This window comes from Haliaeetus albicilla, chromosome 5, assembly GCF_947461875.1.
Source record: "Haliaeetus albicilla chromosome 5, bHalAlb1.1, whole genome shotgun sequence".
Taxonomy (NCBI): Eukaryota; Metazoa; Chordata; class Aves; order Accipitriformes; family Accipitridae; genus Haliaeetus; species Haliaeetus albicilla.
In genome coordinates this window covers 50,518,964-50,537,458 of record NC_091487.1, presented here as the reverse complement: position 1 = coordinate 50,537,458, position 18,495 = coordinate 50,518,964, and the positions used below count along the sequence as shown (strand labels likewise).

General features: G+C 53.0%; 1 protein-coding gene across 1 annotated transcript; it reads left to right on the top strand.

The window, feature by feature from the left end:
• The first annotated feature begins 3,893 nt into the window (after positions 1-3,893).
• Positions 3,894-15,302, top strand: LOC138685548 (electroneutral sodium bicarbonate exchanger 1-like). Its single transcript, XM_069784719.1, has 20 exons — positions 3,894-4,388; positions 4,841-4,976; positions 5,192-5,352; positions 6,273-6,458; positions 6,567-6,655; positions 6,788-6,945; positions 7,325-7,412; positions 7,919-8,065; positions 8,238-8,329; positions 8,665-8,839; positions 8,976-9,109; positions 9,659-9,904; positions 10,013-10,118; positions 11,036-11,197; positions 11,915-12,028; positions 12,367-12,528; positions 13,157-13,408; positions 14,215-14,283; positions 14,828-15,001; positions 15,101-15,302. Exons 1-20 carry the CDS (start codon positions 4,271-4,273, stop codon positions 15,284-15,286), a joined length of 2,955 nt encoding a protein of 984 aa, XP_069640820.1. The 5' UTR covers positions 3,894-4,270; the 3' UTR covers positions 15,287-15,302.
• The last annotated feature ends 3,193 nt before the right edge of the window (positions 15,303-18,495 follow it).

Below are 18,495 nucleotides of genomic sequence, written 5' to 3'. Positions count from 1 at the left end.
AGTATTGACTCTCCCTTGCTCAGCTCACAGACTGACGGGGGGAATGCGCTTCTGTGGCCATGCCCTGGGTCTGAAGCCCGGCCGTAGACAAAAAACTGGCTCAAACTGTGAAGGTTACCAGGCAAGACGTGACGGGGTGCACGTGTGTGGCAAGGTCTGTGCGTGTGAATGTCTGAAACTGAATTCTGAGCTGTCAAGCAGAAGCCTGCTTCTTGCTACACGCAGCCAGCGTGTCCCGAATCCTACAGTTACTAAAGAGCTAGGAGCCAGAAGCCTTAATTCGGAGGCTGATCAGGCATCGTACTGCTCACATAGACAACTTAGATTGGGAAAACGGGGGGCGTGGGGTTCCAGAAAGAAGAGGTGGTGGCAAAAAGAAGGGTTCCCAGAAAGAAGAAGGGATCTTGAAGAGAAGAAAGGGACCCAGGAAGGAAAAGGTGAAGATCCTGGCTGGAGGAAGTATCCTGGAAGTGGCGGAAGATCTTGGAGACCAGAGAGCCGCGTGGAGACAAGTGCCAGGGGATGCCCAGGGACCTTGACCAGCACCCTGCGAAACTGGTAACGGCGAGCAGCTGCACAGCAGGAACCAAGGTGACGTTCTGCCTGACCTTCCCGGGCCTGCAGTAGCCTCCCTGCTGGGATAGGGGAGTCGGATCAAGCAACTGCAGGATTCAATAGGAATGCATTGCACGAAGGTAAAGAGGACACGGCAGTGGATTGGAAATGCTGGTTGGTTTAATGGTAAAACTGGAATTCTTCTGTGAACTGTGCATTCCTTTTAATATGGACTTAATTTAAAATAGCTGCTTTGAAGTTGTTCTGACTTCACCTTAATCGACACCTGCAATCTTCATCATCTTATCTTCTCCAACAGCAAAACCACCCCCTGCCCCTCCCCACCCCCTGCAAAAAAAACCCCAAACCAACCCAGGAAAAGAAAGACTTCAAGGGCAAGCTAGGCAGCAAAGTTGTGTGAGATTGGTCAAGCTGCTCAAAGTTTGCAGAGAGATTGGAGCTTGCAATTCAGATGTACGTCGCTCAGCGTGGGGAGGGTAGTACGCACCTTTCACTGGAGTCAGAGGGAAGAACGGGGAGAAGGGAGCTGCAGCGTAAAGAGTAAAGGACACAACATTCTTAGGAAAACTCTCCTTTTTCTTTCCTTTTCCTTGCTCCTTTGCTTCCAGACCTCCGTGGTCGCAGTTTGTGCTGCCTCACCTCCAGCACAGCGTGCAGAATGAAGCGACTGTCACAGAATTCGTCCTCCTGGGGTTCTGCAGCACCCCAGCCCTGCAGCGCTGCCTCTTTGGCCTTTTCTCTGCCCTCTGCTCTGCCACTCTGATGGGAAACGCACTTGTCTTTCTGCTTATCTGCCTGGACTGCTGCCTCCACAGCCCCGTGTACTTCTTCCTCTGCCACCTCTCCATCGCGGACATCTGCTACGCCTCCAGCAATGTCCCCCGTATGCTAAGGAGCCTCCTTGGACAAGGCAGAGCCCTCTCCTGTGCTGGGTGTGGGGCACAGATCCATCTTTATTTAATCTTTGCACTTACAGCGTGCGTGCTGCTGGCCGTGATGTCTCATGTTCGCTACGTGGCAATCTGCCGTCCCCTGCGCTATGCCCTCATTGTGATCTGGAGGCTGCGCCTCACCCTTGCCACGGTTTTGTGGGCTTTGGCGTTCGTATTGGGCACGCTGCAAGCCTCTCTGGCTTTACACCTGCCTTTCTGTGGCCCCTGCGAGGTTGTCCACTTCTCCTGTGAAATTGTTGCTGTCTTAAAGCTGGCCTGCACTGCCGCTCCTGCCAATAAAGTCCTGATCTTTGCTGTCTGTGTGTGCTTCTTCCTCTTGCCTTTAGCCTTAATCCTGATTTCCTCCCTGGACACCCCGGCCACCGATCTGCGCATCCGCTCTGCGCCAGGATGGCACGAAACCTTGTCCACGTGTGGCTCCCACCCGACCGCGGCGGGTGTCTTTTATGGAAACGCCATCTTCATGTACGCGGGGCCCGGGAGCGGTAACTCCTCTGGGAGGGAGAAAGTTCTTTCCCTTTTCGGCAGTCTCGTCAGCCCCAGTTTGAACCCCGTCATTTACAGTCGGAGGAACAAGCAGGTGAAGGAAGCCTTGCTGAAGCTTCAGAGAAGGAAGAGGGTCTTTCATTCCGTCTAGCTGGCGCTCTCGGCTTTCACCTGTCTCCTGTCTTTCTGCTCTTTCTTCTTGAGCTCTTGGGGTATTTCTCATGGAATGTTAAGTGGTTAAAACGTAACACAAGACATGGTTATTCAAATGCATTTGTCTCTTGTTTCTCTGTGCAGTCTGATGAATATCATGACACAAAATGACTCATTGTTATTCCTTGTATTGCAGATAACTAATTCTCGTTCCTCAGATGCAGCCGTCCTAGACGAGTAGTATGTTTCACCGGAACTGTCGACGCAGGTGGAAAAAACAGTCTTCTCGGTTCTAGCTAGCAGTCGGGATAAACTACTGTGTAGCAGGGTTTTTTTCTGAATCTACCCATCGATCCAGTAAGATGTTCTTTTTCCCTACCGTATTTGTACCTCCCGTTATCCTCAGGATGCTAGAGCTTCAGCTCTACTGTTAGAAAGAAAAAGAGAGAAACCATGCTGCTGCTAATGGGCTTTGCTTCTCAGGAGGGCGAACGAGCCTGTGGAGGGTTTTCCTTCTGCGCACTTTTGAGCCTGACACCTCTCATGCAGGAAGTTTCTCTGTTCTGGAGAGTTTTTGCTGAAAGCAGAGCTGGCTTCTCCCCAGGCACTAAGTTTTCCAAGCGGGAAGGGTCTAGGGGTGCGTGGCTTTAAGTAGCTGCCTGGATCCGCATCATAGCTTGTGATTTCATAATGGTCCCTATTGTGTCTCTGGAGTTGGTGCACACTGGGTGCCACTTAGCTCCTCCCGTGAGGGCTACTCCATCAGTCCCTGGGGAATCGGGCCCCCTGACTGACCTGGAGGTTCAGTTGTCCCCAAAACCCAGTGACTGACGTGAGGATGAACCCAACTGGGGGTCACAAAATGACACTTCTGGAAGAGTTACAGGTAGCACGGCCGGGGCTCAAAAGTGCAGTTTTGTGGGTTGGGGTTATTTTTTCCAGTTTGGAAATCGCTTTTTTAGACAGGAACCTGAAGAACAAAGCAGGAGGTGGGTTTTTTTGGTCTGAAACAGTCATCCCTCTCCTGCTGTATGAAATACGTCCAGACTCGCATGGTATGCAGTACAGGTGATGTTATGGGCTGTTTTATTTGCGTATGGGAAGAAAAACCTCCTACAAGTCCGTGGTTTTAGGGCTGTGCCTGAAGGAGGAGGAGGCACGCAGAGGCGTGATGGCTCGTGGACTCGCGTGGACGCAGGGCTGGATGATGGCTGGGAGGACGTAAGGGAGCTCTCCACCCCCAGCCCCAACTTTTCCCTTCTTGTCGTTGCTAAACAGAGACATGACGAGGAGGCAGTGATCGACCGGGGAAGAAGGAGCAACGCTGTCAGTATTTGCTATGAGAAGGAGGAGTTGGAAGGTGAGTCTCTGCTGAGATCCTGGTAGAGGAGCCACCAGCCCAGCGCGTTTTCCCATTGCACAAAGTCTCTCCAGTGTGCCTTGTTGGGTGTCGCATCACGTGCAGCAAAACGTGCCGCGCTTCTCAATAAAGCAGCACAGTTATTGTCAGGTTTTTTTACTATTACGGCTTTTTAAACGGAGGGAAAAAGGCCCCCGGGAGGCCACGGTGTGAGTTGTAGCCACGGGGCTCGATAATTGACGGCTTTTTTTCTCGCAGAGGCTGCTCCTGGCTTGGAGAGGTCAGGAGAATCATTTCAGGGCTGCAGACGCGGGGCTGTGATTTTCTTTTTTTGTTCTGGAGTTCATTACGATGGGACTGATTTGACCGTCTCTTGTCGCCTCGTGCCATACAGAGATTTTGACAATAATTAGCTTGTGTTGCTGCTTAATGAGCAAGTCTGAGTGTTGTCCAGCCGAAGCTGGAATTTGAGAAGAGGTCCGATACTTTCAGGGCACTTTTAGATGAGGCGGAGCCAACGCTTGTTGTTGCTGTGTTGTTGCAAAGCTCGAGTAAAATAGGCTTGCAAAAAAGGAGGTCCGGTGAAAATAAGATTAAGGGAAGGTGGTGTTGCTCCTGGGATTTAACCGTGGCTTAGCAAGGCACCGGCCACCTCAACCATTGCTGCAATGCCGAGAGTGCTGCAAAACACGCCGCTTTTTCGCTTTTCGCAGGCCACCGGACCCTGTACGTGGGCGCGTGGATGCCACTGGTTAGGCAGAGCCACCGGCATCACCGACGCCACAGCCAGAAGCATCGGGAAGGGGAACGGGAGAAGGACTCTGCCCCGACGGAGCAGGGCTACCACTGTAAGTCCCACCGCGGCATTCGCTAAACTCCTGGGGGCAACGTGGGCGCTGGGGCCTTCTGCGAGCAGGTCCCCGTGGCTAGTTTGAGTGAGTTGCTGTTCTTCCGAGGGAAAGTGGCCTTATTGAGCAACACCCTCTTTTTCCCAAGTTTTCTTTTTTTTGTTGGTTGGTTGGGGTTTTTTTTTTAATGCAGTTAAATGCCTAATGGGTGTAGGCTCGTCTTCCTTAGAGGGATCCTGGCTTTAAAAATGGCAATGTGGGGAAGGAAAGCAGCCCATCCTTATGCAGAGGTGGACTAGATGCTTCTCCTTCTCCATGGCTCTGTGCAAGCCCAGACAGACGCAGAGGAGAGGGGCCAGCCCAGTGTTTATGGCTGCACTGGTGCTGATGGCCACTTTGCACGTGAGCGTGATGAGCTGTGTTGAGGCGCGGTAACGGGATGGGTCTTTGCCTTCTGCCCCCAGGCTCCCCGTCCCAGCGGGTGCAGTTCATTCTCAGGACCAAGGAGGACGAGCAGCATGTCCCTCACCACTTGTTCTCCGAGCTGGATGAGATCTGTGTAAAAGAGGGCCGAGATGCCGAGTGGAAGGAAACGGCAAGGTAAATCCCTGCTGCTTGGCTGCGGTGGGAGAGGAGTCCCCGCACCGGCAGCGCCCGTGGGCTCTGCTTTCTCCCCTCCAGGACGCGAAGCTTTTGCAGCTGCAGGTGGCGGCACGAGGAGCCTTCTCCTCTTGCCACCCCGTGGCTCTGTCAAAGGGGTTGCAGAGCTGGGGCTGTTTTCTTGCAATGGGGCTGATCGCACCCGATGTCCACAGGTGGCTGAAGTTTGAGGAGGACGTGGAAGATGGCGGCGAGCGCTGGAGCAAGCCCTACGTTGGCACGCTGTCCTTGCACAGCCTCTCCGAGCTGAGGAGCTGCATCAGCAACGGGTCGGTGCTGCTGGACATTTGTGCCAACAGCATCGAAGAGATTGCAGGTACCGTGGGCACTGCATCCCTCCGGGAACGGCCGAGCTCAGCTCTTCACTCCCACATCAGACCCTGCCCTAATGGCACGTCCTTTTCCAGAAGTCCCACTGTGTTTTTCTCATGAGCTGTTTTTGGATGTAGACTGGGCGTGCAACAGTCGCACCGTTTTTTTCTTCCCATACGGGGTCCTTTTGAAAGCAGTTTGTGGGGTTGGAGAAGCCACTAGAGAATGTTCTGCAGCCAAAAAGGAGCGTGTGTCAGGGCTTAGCAGGCTGCTCTTAGAAATACGGAGTCCGCGTAAGAGCTGAACCTCCTTAAGGGAACGATTTCTTACAAGCTGTTTCCTCGCATTCTTTTTCTTACTTTTGCCTTAACATCCAGCATTGAAGAGTTTTAAGGCAGAGGTTATCTGGCGATGACCAAGCAGTGTATTCCTGTGGGGAAGATACTTGAAGTTAATTGCAAAAGCCGCTTTGGAGAAGTTATCTTTGGCTGGCGGCAGGTCTCCATTCAGCCCTTTCAAGGGCTGGAGAAGTCGGAGCCGTTCTTAGCACGTTTCTCCCTGGGCTCGGCAAATTGCACTCGATCAGCACGGGAAACTCTGGGAACGTCTGTGCTCTAGATTGCTTATAATTTGGGTAAACGTGTAGAGTCAGAAAGGCCAGGTCGGGCAAGAAAATTGCGTTATTTAGAATGGGCAATATTTATCTTAGCGGAATGATGAATAAGCACTTGGATGATGTTTCTTAGCAAAAGAAAATTCTCGTTTTCGCTGCAAAGGCTGAACATTGTTAAAAGGCCTTGCTGTGCAAGGCTGAGCCGGCATTAGGGTGCAGCCTGTGTGGCACAGCCTTCCCTGGGGGCTTTGGGGGTCGGGACTTGTTGGGGTTTCTGCTCTGACGGCTTCGTTTCCCTTTGCCATCCTCAGATATGATCCTGGCCCAGCAAGAACAGTCCACGGAGTTTGACGAGCACATGCGGGCGCAGGTTCGAGAAGTCCTTTTGAGGAAGCACCACCATCAGAACGAGAAGACAACCAACCTTCTCCCCGCTGTCTGCTCGTTTGCTGACGTGAGCAAGAGGCAGTCAGACCTGCACCTCCTCTACAAGCCAGGTGAGGGTTTCTGCAGGGCTGTGGCCCCATTAGACTTGTCCGGGCAAAGGAGAAGCGTCCCAGTTGCTCCTTGCCCATCTTTCTGAGTGTCTTTCTTCTTCCTACCAGCCCAAACAATCACCCCTTGTCCTTCTCCCACCGCTGCGGAAGCTAAAGATGGGGTGAACCCTGAGAGCAGAGCAATGGATTTAAGCAAGGTGAGACACTCGCAGCTTTCTTACGCCTTTAGGGCCGGCTTTGCTCTTGCAAACTTGGCTGCAGAGTGTGCTGCAGAGCGCTGTGGGCTTTGCTGTTGGGGTAATTGCCTGAAAATCGCTTGTCGTGCCCAGGCGGAGCTGCACTTCATGAAGAAAATTCCCACCGGGGCTGAAGCATCCAACGTGCTGGTAGGAGAGCTGGATTTCCTTCACCAGCCCATCGTGGCATTTGTCCGCCTGAGCCCGGCTGTCCTCCTCTCAGGCATGACAGAAGTTCCCATCCCAACAAGGTGCGAATGAGACGCGCAAATTTTTTTCCGTAAAAAAGACACCCAACCAAAGATCAAGTTGCAGGCATCAGTTTGGTGTCCCAAGGGAACAAGGCGAGTGGGAGGGGGAGCAAGCACGTTTCCCCCACCCACATCTCCTCGCCTTCGTTTCTCCATTCCCTGCTGTAGCTTTTAAACCCATCGGCCAATTGTAATGAAAGTTGGCCCCCAAATTAAATTTGCCGTCGGCTTGGAAGAATTTCAAATTCATCGCGGCGTCGCTGAGCCTACGTGTCCCGTCTTGAGCCACGCTCTGGGCTGGGAGCTGCCAGGGCTTTCCTTGGGTGCTCTCGGAGCAAGGACACCTTCTTCTCTCTCTCATTTTGTTTTTCCTGCCCAGGTTCCTGTTTGTTTTGCTTGGGCCAGAAGGAAAAGCCCATCAGTACCATGAGATCGGCAGGTCCATGGCCACTATCATGACGGATGAGGTGCGACAAGATGAGATAGCTCCGGGTCATTTTTGCCTTTCTTCAGCTCTCCCTGTCTCTGAAGTAGTGAGGAAGAGGATTTGCTGTCCCAGCTGCCCGCAGCTCTCCAAACAGCCCAGCCCTCTTTCTCACCCCAAAGCAAACACGCAGATTTGCATCACGCCACATCCTGGAGGCTGAAATCCCACCCGGGGTGCATCCTGCACCTCATCCTTCTCGCCGGGGTCCCCAGCACGCTGTCCCCAGTGGTGGCATTGCCAGGGCCAGTAAAACTTCTCTTGCTCTTTAAGCAGAAGGGTATGGTGTGCCATGGGGGACAGGGGCCTCGTGGGGGAGACGATTACAAATGCCATGATGCACAGATTTTTTCCTTTTGGGGGAATATTTCCTGCCCTTTCCAGCAGGAAATTTTGGGGAAAAAGCCTTGCGTTTAGGCAAGAGTTTATTGCACTGGTTAGGACATCCGAGCTGGGTTGTCCTCTCACCAGGTCGTCTTCTATTGGCAGGTTTTCCGTGACGTTGCCTATAAAGCCAAGAACGGGGCTGACCTGGTGGCTGGCATCGACGAGTTTCTGGATCAGGTCACGGTCTTGCCGCCAGGAGAGTGGGATCCATCGATCCGAATCGAGCCCCCGAAAAACGTCCCTTCGCAGGTGGGTGACGCGTCGGCGGGAGGCGCGAGGGGGACGGGCAGGACAGCTGGGGATGCTGTTCAGGGGCCCAAATTCACAAGGTCCTGCTCTGACACAGTCACAGAGCCAGACCAGAAGCAAAACGAGCCAGTGGTTGCAAGTCCATAGCTTTATCTTACTTCCGTTTTAACAGGAAAAAAGGAAGACGCCAGGAGCTCTTGATGACGGTGCTTCTCACAGCACGCTGGAGAAACACTGTGGCCCTGAACTGCAGCGGACGGGAAGGTGGGAGCTTTAATAGTTTGGGTGTTTTTTTTCTGTTTGCCCCTCAAATCTGAGCATGCACCTTCCCTTCTAGCAGGTCTTTGGGGTTAGCTGGTTCAGTGAAGGGGCTCCACATGACCAGCTTGGTCCCCTGGGCTGGGCAGGGGGGAGATCTGGGCAGCTGGGCTCAGCCCCAGCCATCACCATTGCACGCAGGTTTCCTTGATTTGGGATGAAGGAGAGTGCTTCTTTTTAGCCACGGAAGTTGCTCTGTGCTTGTGATTGCCCTTCTGCAGCAAAGCAAAGTCAGCGTGTTCCTCCAAGAGAACAGACTCTCTTCTTTTTCCTTCCTGCAGGCTCTTTGGAGGTTTGACCCTGGACGTGAAGCGGAAAGCCCCGTGGTTCTGGAGCGACTTCCGGGATGGTCTGAGCCTGCAGTGCCTGGCGTCCTTCCTCTTCCTCTACTGTGCCTGCATGTCCCCTGTCATCACCTTCGGGGGACTGCTGGGGGAGGCGACCAATGGCCACATAGTGAGCACCTCTCTCTGTTGGGGGCCATGGGGGAGGATCAAACTCAGGCCAAAGTCCTTGCTGCAGTGAATGGGCTTTGGTTGTTGTTTCTCCCTAACGATTTATTTACTCACGGCTGCCTCTCTTCCCCGGACAGAGTGCCATGGAGTCGCTGCTGGGCGCGTCCATGGCCGGCGTGGTGTATTGCCTCTTTGCCGGCCAACCTCTCACCATCCTCGGCAGCACGGGACCCGTGCTCGTGTTCGAGAAGATCCTCTACAAATTCTGCAAGTAAGGCTGGCTGCCGCAGCTGGGTGCTGCGAGAGCCTTCAGAAGGGGGCAGTGATGGAGAAAAGATGCTTTTCTTTTCTTTTCTTTTCTTTTTCTTAGGGGTAGTTGCTAGATTTTAGTGACAGTCCTTTTGTTGCGATGGCTTTGATGGGAGATAAACCACCCTTATATTGCCATAAGGTTTATTATTAAGCCCCAGCTTGCTGGCAGCAGGTGACTGGGTGCACACCCAGCTGGTTTCAGTGTTAGGGCGTCAGGGTGATGTGGGAGAACACCACCTGGCCCAAGAGGGACCTGACCTCGAGCAGCCTCCAAGGTGTTAACACAAGATCCTTGTTCAGCAGTGGTAACTAAGTAATTGGCCTCTCCTCCTGTGGGTCTACACCCTACACCACAGCCCCGAGGCTCTCTGTGGTAGTACATGGAAACGGCATTTCCCATCCGCAGCCTTGACACGCTCCAAAATTGCTCCCCGCTTTCCCCGAAGGCAGGCATGGCTCAGGGCCTCTTGCTGGCCTTTCCAGCCTTTGTTTCATTTTGCTTTCGCAGGGAGTACGCGCTCTCCTATCTGTCTCTGCGGGCGTGCATTGGGCTGTGGACCGCCTTCTTGTGCATAGTGCTGGTGGCCACCGACGCCAGCTGTTTGGTGTGCTACGTCACCCGCTTCACGGAAGAAGCCTTTGCCTCCCTCATCTGCATCATCTTCATCTACGAGGCTCTGGAGAAGCTGAGTCACCTGCGAGACACCTACCCTGTGCACATGCACAGCAAGCTGGACTTCCTCACCAGCTACTAGTGGGTTTTTTTTCCCCCTGAGAAAGATGCTGCCCCTTGGCAGGAGCTCCGGGCTGCACCTCCATCGCCTTTCCCTTACCCCCCCCGTCTTGGCTTCTCTCCTGCCAGCTGTAAGTGTGAGGCACCGACCCATCCCAGCAACGAAACGCTGCGTTTCTGGGCGAGCAACAAGATCAACGTGTCTGGCATAGCCTGGGAAAACCTCACGGTGACCGTAAGTGCCCCGAGCCACTGCTTCCTCGCGCCGCGGCCATGGGGTCCGGGGGCATTTGCATGGTGCAAAAGTCAGAGCCCTTCAGGGAATGATGGGCTTCAAACTGTGCTAGTGCTGCTCGGAAAAGTCCTTGCTTAGATCTAGCGTGTGCTTTGAACCTGCTTGGTCCTGGGGAGGAGAGTCCACCTTGTCCCAGTCTACCTGGTCCCCAGCATTGTGGGTAGCAAGTGTCCCCCTCAAGCCTGTTGCAGGACAGTACTTCTGACTGGGAGGAAGGTTAAGTAGTGGGTGGTTTGATTACTGTAGAAGTTGTAGGACTTAAGTTCATGCTTGAAAGGTAGTAATTGGCCTCCTTAATGGGTTCCTAGTAACTCCAGGCCTTGCTTTCTCATTCAGTGCTGTCTGTAGGTCCATGCATAAATGTCTGAGCAGCCTCTCAGGCTGTTGTTGCTGGAAGCAGAGCCCGGGCCTAGGGCGGCAGGCTCTTACGGTGGCCTTCATCCCCTCTTGGCCAGGTTCTGCGAGCCCTCCCCTGGGAAGGGACGATTTGTCTCTTCTCCTCCTTTCCTGCCATGGTTGTCTTTAGCCCTCCTTCCCTCTTGCCTCTCTCTCTATCCCCAAGAGTTTCCAGTGTTTCCTTCCCCTCTGGTGTCTTCTTTAGCCACGATTGCTCGAATGGCAGGCAGAGGATGTGCCGAGGGTGTGTGGTATGGCGTCCCCTCACGTCTCATTTCTCCGCTCTGTAGTTCGATGTGTCACTTGTTCAGCTGCTGCTGCTCATTAAATATAAATCTCCATTGGCAGGAGCAGTTACAGGGTCGTGGATCTTGGACCGAGGTCCTCAAAACCCCCTAGCTATGCGAGGTTTCCCTGCCGCACGTGCACTGCCTTTGTGTCCTGACGCTCTGTCTCTCCAGGAATGTCGGTATTTGCGTGGGGAGTTTCAAGGACCTGCCTGTGGACGCGACGGCCCCTACACGCCTGACGTGTTCCTCTGGTGCTGCATCCTCTTCTTCGCCACCTTTGCCCTGTCAGGCTTCTTGAAGAAGTTTAAAACCAGCCGCTACTTTCCAACCAGAGTAAGTAGAAGATGGTGGCCAGCATCCATCTCCACACTCGTTTCCCAAAATGGCTTTCCTGGAGCACTAAGCAGTATTTGCCCCGCCTTGGTCAAGCTGGGAAACGTTGGCCTTGCAGGCCAAGCTCTCCAAGAGCTTGGACGTCCCGCACTCATTTCCATGAGTGCAAAATCATCGTAGCATTTCCCACCTGCCTCGTGACCTGCCCCAGATTGAAGATTTTTTTTTTTTTTTTTTATTTTTATTTTTCCTCCTCAGGTAGTAGGAAGTCAGGTTTCCCAAAGTTTTGGGGGTTGGGGTTTTGGTTTTTTTTTCCTTACCTTCTGCGCATTATGTGCTCGAGCGGAAAGTAGATTCGAATGAGGAGCTTCCTTTTGAGGACTAAAGGATGCCTCAGTGCCTTGTTGCCATTGTAGCTGTGAGTGTAGCTGTAGTGGCAGACATCTGTTTTCTTATTTTTAATATTATTATTATTATTTTTAGGTTTTGACTTAAACCAACCCTTGTCCACCTAATTAAGCTTTTTTTATTGTCTGACACCAGATGTCACAGGGACAAACACAGCAACAGTATCTAAGCAAGGGATCAGGCTGCATGTGCTCAGAGGGGTGGTGGGATTTGGTTAACCAGCCTAACGTTGTGGATGTCTGCAACTCTGGCATCTCACGTTACGGCCCTGTTTGCCATGCCCCTTTCACCTCTGGTTTCTTGCCCCAGGTACGGTCCACAGTGAGCGACTTTGCTGTCTTCCTCACCATCGTCATCATGGTGCTCCTTGACTTTGTGGCTGGGATCCCATCGCCGAAGCTCCAGGTCCCCCATGCGTTCAAGGTACTGGGGTGTTTTGGCACGTGGGGGTGCCACAAGGTGATGCCGGGGCAGGGCAGGGCTGAGTCTGGAGGAGATGCTGGGGGTGTGAGCATCTCCTCTTCCACCTCCAAGTGCCTTGCTTCCTCCTGGAACCGAGAAGATGGCCCCAAAACTAGATACCTACAGGAGAAGTATCTAGAGGTGCTTGCAAAGAGGACACCGGCACTGCTGAAGCCCACGGGAGAGGGGGACGTGAAGCCAGGGCTGGGAGGTGCTCTGACACAGGGAGGGAGGGGAAAATGAAAGCCAGTGGAGTGCCTGGGCTGGGAGACGATGCTGACGTGTGGGCTTTGTTGCAGCCTACCAGAGACGACCGCGGGTGGTTCATCAACCCCATAGGACCCAACCCTTGGTGGACGGTGTTGGCTGCGCTCGTCCCAGCTCTGCTCTGCACCATCTTGATATTCATGGACCAGCAGATCAGTGCCGTTATTGTGAACAGGAAGGAGCACAAGCTGAAGGTAAGGGCCTGCGAGAGATGACGCCAGCCCCAGCCCCTTCTGGGCTGCAGGTCTGGGGAGAAGCTCTTATTCCCGATGCTTTCTGAAGGCATTGGTTTGGGACAAGGCCAGGCTGCGTGGCAGGATGCTCTCCTGGATTAACGATGATGCAGGGAGCAAGTGACAGGGCAGTTCAGATGAGCAACCTTTTGGAGGAGCAAATTAATCTTGGAGCAATATAGAAGCGCCTTTTTGTTTTAAAATGGCAGCAGCAGCAGGTGCGGGGAATGAATTGTTTTGATGCGCTGCCAGGGATAACTCAGAGTCACGCCTTCCTTGCAAGTGGTAGAATTTTCTTTGTGAGTGAAAAAAATGGTTTGGTGGTTTTGGGTTGTGGGGTGGCTTTTTTTTTTTTTTTTTGGAGAAGTATGTATCGCACAAGCTCCCCATATCCCTTGCATCTGAACTCCTGCCCGATTTTCATGCCAGGTGCGTGTGCAAAGCTTGCATACACCCTTACTTGTTTCCATTTCTTGTTTTAAATTCTGAAGAAGTTGACTTGTGCTCGAGCCGGGTTTGAGTCTGCCTTGCGACGTTCTCCTTGCTCTTGTGCTATGGGATGCTCTGTTTCTTGTTTTCCTGCCTGCAGAAAGGATGCGGGTACCACCTGGACCTTTTTGTGGTGGCCGTGATGCTCGGGGTGTGCTCTGTGATGGGGCTGCCCTGGTTTGTGGCTGCGACCGTCCTGTCCATCACCCACGTGAATAGCCTCAAAGTAGAGTCTGACTGCTCAGCTCCAGGAGAACAACCCAAGTTTCTGGGGATACGAGAGCAGAGAGTCACTGGCTTGCTGATCTTTGTGCTCATGGGCTGCTCCGTCTTCTTCACTTCCGTGTTAAAGGTGAGAGGAAAATGCAAACCACCCAACAACCGCGAGCTTGTTGGAGGTTACAGAAAACCAGTCCCCTCTCTGCAGGCCTGAGGAGTTAGTTGTGGAGCGGAGGAGGAGGAGGTGATCCCAACCCTTGGGGCTCGACCCACGGTGGGAACCAGCCTCGGTTAGGCTTTGCAGCCCTTCAGGCCCCCGTTTGGTGTGCTCGAGGCGAGCGAGCAACGCAACTGCTTGAATTTTCGGGTGTCTTTCAGGCCCGCCCATGTTTATGGGTTACAGTTGAGCATATTCAGACCAGCACATCTGCTCTCTTTCAAACAGGCAGCCCTTTACTGGCTGCAATTTGCTGCCCAAATGCCCCGGAGCAGCCATTCCCAGGAGCTAAACACACTGAGGTCATCCCCGTGGGCTTCCTTGCACGTTCCTCCCACAAAGTAATCTCGTCTCTAGGCTAAAAGGAGGCATGTGGCCTTTGCCTGTTGCCCCAAGAATAGGCAGAAGTGTTTTTCTGCTGCCACGGACTGCGGCATAGGGCAGCACGGGTGAAATTGCCTATTTTCCTCCAAGCTTTCTGGAAAACAGGATTATTCTGAGGAGAGGTAACTCCAAAGTTCAGCCTAAAGCAGAGCCTTAGCTCACTCGTGCGCACAAAATCTTTAATGGTTAAAATCTGACCCATCTCTAAGCCTGAATGGAAGCTGGAAAGCTTCAAGCAATTTTAGGCAGTGCCTGTGGAAGAGGGTGGTAATACTGAAAATGCAATATAGAAAAAGAAACGATTGCATTCTTTTTTTTTTTTCTTTCTCCCCCCCCAGTTTATACCAATGCCTGTGCTTTATGGCGTCTTTCTCTACATGGGTGTGTCGTCGCTCAGAGGAATTCAGGTACGGACTCTTTTACAGCGTGCAGCGTGTCGGCTCCCTGGTATTTTGTCTCCGTAGCAGCAGGGAAAAAAAGCAGTGGCATGGGAAAAACTTCTCGCAGAGCAAGCAATGAAAGTCTCTTGTGTAAGCAAAAGATTGGTGGAGGCACAGGAGGTATATAGGGCTGGGAGGACCAGGCAAGTTCAGCGCTCTCTGTTTCAGGGTTTAGGGCAGGTCAGTGTTTGGTTACGTGAAAGCGGGGGAATTCAGTGCAAAGGGAAGGCAGTTTCTACCACTGGTGGAAATCCTCGCTTGGGGGATTCAGTGGGCCGAGAAATGCTACTAATGGAATGGCATGGAATAGTTGCCGTTTGGTGGGCAGCTCTCGGGGGCAAGCCGGTTGATAGATGGAGCAAAGGGAAAATGGGTGCTGCTCCCAGGAGGAACGCGGTGGGATCCAGGATTTCTGACGGCAAGCGAGATGCTGCAAACTGCCTCCCCGTCTCGAGAGGGCCAGAACCTTGCCGCAGTCCCAAGGTGGCAACCTCTCCCTTTTGTTTTGCAGTTCTTTGATCGCTTGAAGCTGTTTTGGATGCCGGCGAAACACCAGCCGGATTTCATCTACCTGCGGCACGTGCCCTTGCGAAAGGTGCATTTGTTCACGGTGATCCAGCTGACCTGCCTCGTCCTGCTCTGGACCATCAAGGTGTCCCGTGCCGCCATCATCTTTCCCATGATGGTAAGAGCTGCCGCCGCTCGGCAGCGGGGTGTTTGCAGCGTTGGAGTGAGAGGTGGCATCGTCTCTGAGCTCACCGCATCTTCCCTCTTACTCGCGAAGGTTTTGGCTCTCGTCTTTGCCCGGAAAGCGATGGATTTCTGCTTCTCAAAGCGAGAGCTCAGCTTTCTGGATGACCTTATGCCAGAAAGGAAGAAGAAGTTGGACGATGCCAGAAATGAAGCTGGAGAAGAAGAAGAGGTAAGGCTTGCTGGGTCCTCGGGGCTGGACATCTCCGTCGGGCTGTGAGATTGCCTGTTTCTCTTTCAGCTTGTCTGGAAACGTTGGGGGAAGATCAGCACTCAGTCGAAATAGATCCCAATAGGCTGGGTCCCACGTTGTAACCTTTGTTTCCTCAAGTAGCAGTGAGCTGAACACTTGAATACAGGTGTAATTTTTAAAACGAGTCGTTTTTCACAAAGGTCATTATCATTATGATGATTATTATTAGATGCTGCTGCTGCTGCTGGCAAGATTTGCTCATAATCGTGTTTTGAACACACAATCCCCCTGCCCCGAAATCTTTGGAGTGAACGGTTTCTCCCCTGCTGCACTAATACCTATAGCTGCCAAGGGGCAGAAGGGGAGGGCAGACTGCTAAGTTTGTGCTGGGCATTCAGCTTATCTCCACTTTGACCAAAGACAGAGAACGTGATTTGTCCCTTTTTTACATCAGGAGTCCAGGAGGGTGGTGGAAGCTGCTGCTGCTGCAAGTTCAGTTCAGCTGAACGTGGGGAAGACGAGCGACGTGGATATCCCAAAGCAAGGCAGTGACAGGTAAAGCCCCAGCAAGCGCCAGGACCCCCGGCAAGATTAGCTTGAAGGTGTTTGGCAGAGTTTTCTCCACTTGCCTCTTGGTGGGGCATTCCACAGAAACCAGCAGGCAGCTTGGTGGGAAAATCAAATTCGGGGGCAGGGCTGCAGGAGGTGATCGCAGGGCAAGCCACCCCAAGCAGAGCGGCTGCAGCACTCGCGTTTGACCCCCAAACCTTGCATCATCAGTGCCTTTACGGTAGCTGGAGATCCTCATACTTACACATGCGGAGTTGCAGGCGTGATCTGTACCAGCAGTGGCTTAGGAACCCGGACCGGGGCTAGACCCCAGCGAGAGCCTTTGCACAGAGCTGTTGCTCTGCGGCTCCCCGGCTTGCCTCCCAAAACTCCTCATCCAGCAAAACCTCCCACACTTATGCGGAGCTTTGATTCTCGGGGCTCCGCTGTTCCTCTTGCTGATGCTAATGCCCTTGGTGGCATCAGTTCCCATAATCACGGATTGCTATGTGAAATATTTATTGCAGGACTGATCCTTCTGAGATTATTATCCTGGATGAAATGTCACAAACGACCGTACGGAAGGCTCTCACTTTGAAGACAGAAACCCTTTGAATCCAGGGAGGAAGAAGGTAAAGGATTGCACGTGAACGTGTCCGTGCTCCTCTGCAAGCGACGGCACACGCCTACGCTTCTCCCAGGCTTTGGCCGGCAAGGCTGAGCAAACGGCCTGTCCCTGGGAACAGGCAGTGAGGACCGTGGCACGCAAACCAGCTCCTCTCTGCTGGGGTGGTCCCCCGAACAGGGCTGAATCAGCAGCAGCTGGCAGGTCTTCCACTGATGATGCTCTCCCTCTTTTTCTCTTCCCTTCGCCATTCCCCACTCCCGCTTTTCACGTTTAGGAATCTTGACTTTGAAGGAGAGGAGTGAGAGCGTGACTCGGGGATGTGCCAACGCAGACAGAGGGAGAAAGCGCTTTGTTTCAGTTGGAGGATTCCCATTAAAGCCATGCAGATGTTTTCAGTTCTCCTTGGTGTGCTTCAGGCATTCAGTATCTCTAGACCAGCAAGCTGAGGTGAACATCACAGTCAATGGGAGTTTGGTGGTGTTAAGTCTGTGTGCGTACGTGCGTGTGGGGGTGTGGGTTTGTAGTGGTAGAGGGACTGCTACTGCTTTATCATTCAGTGCTCTTCTTTTAATACCTAATTCCTCCTCTTTTTTTTTCTCTCTTTTTTCCAAATGTAAACTGGGAATGTCCAAAATCATTTTCTGTTATGTTTGATGCATTCTCCACTTTCTTCTTCATCATGACCGGGTTTTTGGTCTGGTTTGGGGTCCTGGCTTTAATTCGCTCTTATGTCTCTTACTGGTACGAGAGGGATGCCCTCTGTGGCAGGGCAGCATAGAGAGCGTCCGAGCAGTTGGCCTAAGGTGAAAGAAAAGCATTTGCCCCCTTGCCTCCAGTCTTACCTCTCTTGGTTGGTTTGGTTTTTGTTGTTTGTTTTTTTTTTTTGCTTTGGCTCTACCATCAGCCTGGGAGCTGCAAAATGCAGAACTGCCACCTTCTTGTCCCCTGGCTGTAAACTGCGTCTAAGGAAGCACTTCAGGTATTTGATTTTGAATACACCGTATGGTCACAGGAGCGGCCGGATGAGACCTGGGGCTCTGTGTCCCTGGGCTGCCCCCTCTGTTGTTCCTCCACTTTCCTTCTCTGTTGGGTCTGGCTGAGTTGGAGTTCCTTTACCCCACAGCAGCCCTCGTGGTGCTGTGCTCTGTACTGGTAGCTAGAAAGCTGTTGATAACACAGCAGTGTTTTGGCCATGGCTGAGCAGTGCTGGCACAGCATCAGGGCTGTCTCTCTACCATTCCCCCCCTCCCCAGTAGGCTGGGGGTGGGCAAGCTCTTGGGAGGCGACGTAGCCAGGAAGAAGGCATACAGGCAGCAAGAAGAGGCATCTAGGTAGCAAGTAAATCTTAGGTCCCTTCAGATGCTGGGGACCCTGCGTTCATGCAGCATTGGGCAGACCCCAGACGGATTTTCCCTTGGCACACTGTACAGATCCTGCCTGTGGAGAAGTTCCTCCTTTTTGGTCATTCACGGTGTCGTACAACTTTTCTTAGAAGAAAACAACTCCATGCGTAAAGGATGTTCACGCGCGGACTTCTTGCTGCACTTTAGATAACGGCAGGGCCGCGCAGGTGGCGTAATCGCTGGTACCAAGCAGGAGCTGCCTGGAGGCTCCTCTGTCACAGTCAACCAGCTCCGTTTATCCTGCGGCCAAGGGGCATGTGTAGGGACACAGCCTGAAGGCCATGCTGTAGGTACAGCGCAGCACAGACCTGCACCCGCTCAGGTTAACTGTTAGGTGGATCCCTAACTCCTGGAGGTACAGTGATCTCCCAGTCAGGATCTCTGCACCAGGCTGTTAAACTGCACGGTAACTCGGGAAGCAGAGAAGGTCCAGATCTGGAGGGCATGGTTAAGCACAGGGCCTCACGTTGAACCTCCTGTGAGCTCGTCCTGTGCTTACAGGGTTCTCGAGCCTCTCGGGCATCTCCCAGACTGGCCGGTTCCTCCCAGCTCCCTCGTTCCTGCCTTCCCCTGCCTGCCTGCCTGCCCCACTTTGGCCCCTGCAGCAGCACTCAGCTGAGCACCCTCCGTTGCTCCTGGGGAAAGAGCGTCCTCCT